Source organism: Nanorana parkeri, unplaced genomic scaffold (assembly GCF_000935625.1).
Source record: "Nanorana parkeri isolate BGI_ZX_2015 unplaced genomic scaffold, ASM93562v1 scaffold54, whole genome shotgun sequence".
NCBI classification, from domain to species: Eukaryota; Metazoa; Chordata; class Amphibia; order Anura; family Dicroglossidae; genus Nanorana; species Nanorana parkeri.
The window spans coordinates 1,230,434-1,237,088 of record NW_017306322.1 but is presented as its reverse complement, the minus strand read 5'-3'; the positions used below and the strand labels follow the sequence as shown (position 1 = coordinate 1,237,088).

The 6,655-nt window shown below is 41.9% G+C and overlaps 1 protein-coding gene across 4 annotated transcripts in view; it reads right to left on the bottom strand.

The window, feature by feature from the left end:
• Window positions 1-6,655, bottom strand: part of FIP1L1 (factor interacting with PAPOLA and CPSF1) — a 58,723-nt gene that overhangs the window by 33,841 nt on the left and 18,227 nt on the right. For 2 of the 4 annotated variants that reach the window (XM_018575668.1, XM_018575676.1), the window contains exons 10-11: window positions 5,287-5,440; window positions 3,581-3,628 (exon numbers count right to left, since the gene is read on the bottom strand). In XM_018575668.1, the coding sequence (XP_018431170.1) occupies window positions 3,581-3,628; window positions 5,287-5,440 (202 nt within the window). Of the gene's footprint in view, window positions 1-3,580; window positions 3,629-5,281; window positions 5,441-6,655 lie in introns of all 4 variants that reach the window. The other 2 variants (XM_018575680.1, XM_018575688.1) reach the window with 2 other exon arrangements.

Genomic DNA, 6,655 nt, shown 5'->3' with positions numbered 1-6,655 from the left:
GTGTGCTTTATCAATTGAATTGTGTATTTTTATCGGTTTAATATTAATTTGAGAAACATTTGCGCAATTATCGCAGGGCCTACAAATTTAGTATCACCATCTTTTTATTCTACCGGGCCTGCGCTTTCAGAAAATATATGGTTTGGGGGGTCTTTTACAAACGCTAGAAACGCAGCAGTTGAAAATCAAATCAATGGGAAAAGTTGGCGGCATCTGGAGCCTCTCATCCCTGCCAGGGTTGGGGGGCGGGGCGGAGTTGCAAGCGTCGGCTGACGGGGAGAAGCCACAAGTTTCAGGATGGCTGAGCGGTGAGGAGAACGGAGCCGCTGTCATCATGTCAGTTTCCGGATGACAGCGGCTCTGTGCGTGGCCGTACGGAGGATCGATAAGTATCATTGATATTAGGGATGCACATCATAACACACACATTGTGGTGCACACCATGCACATGCGCTGCAGTGCGTTGTTAGAACGCATCGCAGTGCATGTTTTTATTTTATTTTTTCTTTTAAAAAAACCATTAAATTAACTCAACTGTGGCAGCGCATGGCAAAGCTTTGTGACTCATTGCCATGCGTTGTGATACCTTGTGTTGCAATTAAATATACACCTGTATCATTTTATCACAACACAAACACCAAAACAATTTTTTACATAAGTCGATTATTTACAGTTTTGCATACCTTCATTTTTTTACCTTTTCGCAAAAAGGCGCAATTACAAATTTGCTAATATTTGTTATTTATTAACTCAATACAGTTTTATCTTTTAGATTTAGTCAGAAAATAATTTTTTTTGTGCACGGATACTGATTTTGGTGTGTTTTAACAATTGAATTGTGTATTTTTATCGGTTTAATATTAATTTGAGAAACATTTGCGCAATTATCGCAGGGCCTACAAATTTAGTATCACCATCTTTTTATTCTACCGGGCCTGCCTTTCAGAAAATATATGGTTTGGGGGGGTCTTTTACAAACGTTAGCAACGCAGCAGTTGAAAATCAAATCAATAGGGAAAAATTGCAGAAAATTCAAAAATGGCTTGGCCAGCTGATTTGAAAAATGTTCCGGAGGGCTTGGCAGCGAAAGGGATAAGCCATCAAAAGTCACGCAAAATAGGATACCCAAGGAACACTTCGCTAACGTTTTCAAATGATTACCTGGAATACAAAATATACCCTCTCTGTAAATCCTGCACATGTAGACCCTGTGTACAAAAGGAACACTACCCGACAGGAAACCATGGTCACCTAATGACATCCAAACTATTACCCAGACTGAATATCTGATGCAGGTCTCAAAAATATTATTATTGTAGTATGGCCAATGATAAAGGAAATCTTTCCAAGTAGCAGCTAGTGTATAGCAGGATTTCAGCAACATGTAGAAAATACAATTGTGAAATACATGGGTTCTTCTATACTCATGCAAGATCCAGAAGCAGCAGTGTACATTCCTCACGGTACATCTCAGCACAGAAACCAGTCAGCAGACTGGCTGGAGCAAGTGTGGCCTTTATTATGCATTTTAAAACCCAAGGAAGTGTCAGTCTAAAACAGCAATCAGTATGTAAGCAATTATTCATTTCAGAACACAAGCAATACAGGATTTTTGGGTAACCAGTAAAATTATTTTCTTTGAGTATATTACGGGACACAGAAGACATAGTCAAGAACATTGGGTTATGTTGTCACTTTCAGGTGATTGGACACTGGCAAAGCAAAGCTGTAAGGACAGCCCGGTATAACCCTTCCCACTCCCACCATACCCCACTTTTATAGCAAGTTGTAGCAAGCAATATCAACAGTGAATCAGAGTAAACTGTCACTTATGTAAACCAAGAAAATTATTTTACAAGATAAAAATCTTGTTTTCCTAAAATCGTACATTACAGGACACAGTACAAGCCATTCAGGAACATTGGGACATGCAAATGCAGTCCAACTAAGGGGTGGGCAACATCGCAAACATAAGACTAACAAAAGAGAGGGTACAGGGATGATTTAAGCAGGCCAAGATTTTCCAGAGAGCCCAAACTGGTAATCCTAGGCAAGGCAGATACAGGTTGCTTTAGGTCAAGACATATGCGCACTGCGTCAATACAGTTCGGAACGGTATCCTTCAGTTTTGGAGATACGTCAGCAGACTGAACCTTTTCGTGTACAGAGTCCCTGAAAACGGACAACCTAATATCCTCATCAGAATGTGCAGACGCATGTAGAGGAACATTAGAGAGATTCTGGGGAAGAGGAGGAGGAGACTGGCTCGAGGCCCCTGCAATCAGAGACCTTACCTAGTAAAGCTCAACGTTTCCCCGTAATTTAAGACATAGGATCAGAAAACTCCTCTCTAGACAAACAAGAGGCGGCAGGGACCCCTGAAGGTGTTAAGAAGGCCTCTGAGGAGGGAAGTGACTCAGAACCCCAAGAGTAAATCCTCCAGACTCTTCCCCTGAGTTGTTGGCCGATTGTAGGCCAGGAGGGCCTTCCGTGCCACCCTCCTTGCGTTTGAGATACGTCATAGTAATGCATTAAGGAATTCACACCAGGGGTACTCCTGACAGGCAATGCAGAGCAGGAAGGGTTAATTCAGTCTGACTTATCACTGTAGGCAGCAGGGAGCTTGGAAACCTCCCAGTGGATTGCTGCGCTAGTGTTGGTGAAGAGGAAATAGGAGAGGCTAAGCAGATTCCGTTTGGGCTCCGAGGCTGAGCCCGGCAAAAAATAGCGTCAAATTTGAAAATGGTAATGATCCTTCCCTGCTGCCAGCTTGTGACCAAGTATTTGCCCTCTTAGTGGGCATACTGTCCAAGGAGTCTTTAGGGAAAGGGTTCCAGGTGGCTGTACAATGGCCCTGGACTGTAGAGCACCCTGTGGCTAACTTAAAAAGTTGCGCCAAGTGCCTAGTTAAATGCATTAGGCAGAAACCAGTACACAGAGCAAAAATACAGGGCGTCCCTGTTTCTTCCTGACTGGTCGCCAGTACGCCCCCCCGCCCAGGGCAAAGCGGAGGAGTAGCCAGTCCAGAAGGTGCAAAAAGAAAGGCCCCAGCAACTGAAGAATCATCCTAGTAGAAAATTATCCTAACAAAAAAAAAAGGAAAGAAGATTTCAGTTCTCCTAAAGGCACCAGAAAAAAAAAAAAAACTAAAACTAAGGAATACTGGGGGTGGGAAGGGCTATATTGGGTTGTTCTTACAGCTTTGCCAGTGTACAATCTCTTGAAGGCAGTAGCATAATCCAATGTTCATGAATACGTCTCCTGTGCCCCATAAGGTATGATTAAGAAAAGCCAACAGCCTGCACTGTTGTGTGAACACATAGGGCCACATGCATTGTCATCTCTGGATAGAAAAAAAATAATAATCACATTGCAAAAGAAAAATGACTTAGCAGGTAAACTAATGATACTTGGAATCTTGATTCATTTGGCTTGCACAACACACACACACGCACATTTACAAGTCAACAACACAATCACTATCCGTCACCCTTATCTGTATGATCGACAGCCATTTCTATTCCCATGTCAAATCAAGATAAATCTATAAATTCATTAGTATTAGCAAAATCCACTATACCATATCTAGATGGTTTTTGCATGGAGAAAGATAACTGCATTCCAGATCCTAGAAGAAGGGGAAATAACGGCATGATTTACATAGTCACTTGGTACCAATCATTACATAATTGCTGGCAAGATAACACTGATGGCTGCAAGTAGCCTGGAATACAAGCACATTCCGGAGACTGGGGCAGGAATCGGTTCCTGGGATGCTCAGATAATATAAGAGGATGACTAAGTTATTAAAATACCATTAAGTTCTAGCACAGATGCCACATCTGCATCCATTTTTAAAACAATCACACAATTAGAAAAGGCAACGCAGCCTGGGAACTGTTTGCTGCGATTAATGCTTTAATCTGAGCAATGCTCAACACAACCACACATTACAAAGCTAGACATGTTCTTGCCAGCGCAGCAAAATGCATACATTGTTTATACTACTCATATTAAGAAAGCCCAGATGTCACAGGCTTGGGCGACCCAGAAACAGCTGCATGGGAAGGAAGGTGTTAAATGGAAACCCTAGGTCACCTTACTGGAAAGAATCAAGGAGAATTTCTCTTGCAATGAGCTTCACAAGGAAGAAAATATAGTCTACGATGAGGACTTCAAAGCAGCTTCTGCTTTCCAAAGAACTTCCACAGGATGTTTTATATTTGCAGTTCTTGATTTCTGGCGAGGGTTTCTAGCTAATATGAGGTAACAACTGTGCCTTTTCCACCCCCAACTAAACAGGGGAGGTATGGCACAGTGCTATTTTGGTAACGGCTTTGAAGATAAAGCCATGGCTGCAGCACAAATAAAACAGGGTCCATGGGGAGCCAAAGCCACAGGCCTGCATGGTTCTTGCTGCAGATGTACAGCCGTACTGTACTGATTTATATGGATAGCAGAAATGTCAAAAACCTGCTCTTACGAGGGCCTCTGAAGATCATGAGGCGCTGACATGAACAGGAACATAAAGGAATTTCTTCTAAATGCAATCATGTTTCAGAACAATCAAAGAGATGAAACTGCTTTACACAGCAAAATTTCAAATGGATATTCACCACAAACATGGCAACTGGTGATACAGTATCTGCAGCACAGGTTAGCAAATGAACATACAAATCCAAGATGTGCTAGTTAATATGAGCCTCCTGTTCCTCAGTTATCATACTAAATCTGTTAATTATTAATGAAACATAATGGTAAGGCAGCGGTAAGTAAAATAGTTAAAAAGGGTCACAGGGTATGAAACATTTTATTTAAAAATTGATCACCCCCCAAAAATGTAATGTGACTAGTAGCATGCAGTTTGAGTGATCAAGTGTTCGTAATTAAAAATATTTTGCACATCTTCACAAATTCCCCAAAAAAACACAACTAATGTGTTTGCGAAAGGTAGGCTTCCTATCTGGAGCTGACTAGTCATTGATTGACCCTAAAATCTCACGAATCCTGCTAGTCACTGACCGATCATTAGCCCTTCTCTGAGCTCTATACTATCAGGTGACAAATGGGTTTACTTCATAGTGCACTGTCCAGGACAAACAACTTGCAGTTTTGTGCGGCTGGATCACAATGAATTTTGATTGGTTGTTGGGCTAAAGTGCTCTACTTTACTCTGTGTCTTGCCGAATAATACAACCCCCGATAAAGATATTTGGGGTACATAGACATTTTACTATAAAAAGACAATGTCATGAAAGAGAAGCATTAGAACCATATACGCCTTACCTGGAGGAGGGATTAGTGGTGGGGCAGTGCTGACATTTGGGGGTGGAAATAACGGAGGAGGCGGGAGATGTGTGGGTGGAGCACCAGGAGGAAAAAATGGTGGTGGGGGCTTGATAAAATTATCCACTTCTGAAGGAGACTGCTCCGTAACTACCTGCAAAAAGAAGAAAAAAAAAAGCCAATAAAGTTAAATTAAAAGGAATAAAAAAAAGGACGATAATGATATTATTATAGAGGTGCACCGAAATGGATATTTTAAAACCGAAATAAAAAAAATTGTCAGGCCGAAACCGAAAATGTTTATTTGAATTTTTTCAAATTTTTATTTTTCTATACATTTTTTTTACATTTGTATTTATTAAATTAATTTTTTATAAAATATTTTTATTTTGTACTTTACTTTTAGGGGCTTTGGGGAAATATTAGGGGTCTAATCAGACCCCTGATATTTCCCTTATAAAATAGAAAAAGACAAAGTCCTCAATCTCTTTTTCTGTATCGCGCGTTATCAATGAACGGGAATCGTCTATACTGAGTTTTATTGTTCATTGATAACATGAGGACATGGTATGTTTACTATAACCACAACTATGAATGAACAGGAGGTGATGTAGATCATTTCCCATTCATTCATAATTGGGGATATTGTCCTCAAATTTTCTACAAACACTCAGTGAACGCTGAGTGTTTGTACCGCTCTCCTCTGACACGCTGTCACAGGAGGCTGAGCGAGCAGTGCAGGGAGGAGAGCTCCGCCTCCTGTGACAGCGCGGCCTGTCTGCGCCCACACACCACTCTGCCAGGCTGTGATAGGAGGCTAAGCGGTGTGGGAGGAGTCACCGGCAGCTCGCAGCGCTCGGCCCGCTATCAGTTTCTCTCCTCCCCGCTGGGACAGGGATACGCCGATGTATCGGCAGAAAAATGGCACTTTCGGTATTATGCCAAAAGTGCCATTTTCACCCGATATGTTTCGGCGGCCGATATATTGGTGCATCCCTAATATATTATTATACAGAAAATAGGGATCTATCGGTAATCGGTAGAACTTTCTCCTTCAAGTCCTCCTCTGCTAATTGACAGCATGTAGTGGGCGTGTGCAATAGTCAACCTATTGCAATTTGAAATAGCCAATAGCAGGCTGGCTATTGCTCCCAGCCACTGTGGCTCAAATAGGAGAGGAATGGTCCTGAAGGAGAACTTTCTCCTTCAGGTCCAGTCCTCTGCTGATTGACAGCAGGCGGGTTTAATAGCCATCCTGCTATTGCAGTTTAAAATAGCCAATAGCAGGCTGGCTATTGCATTGACCACTGTTTACATTCAGCTCAGCTGCAGATTAATGGGGTCTCAGTGGTAGTGGTGGTGGTGGTGG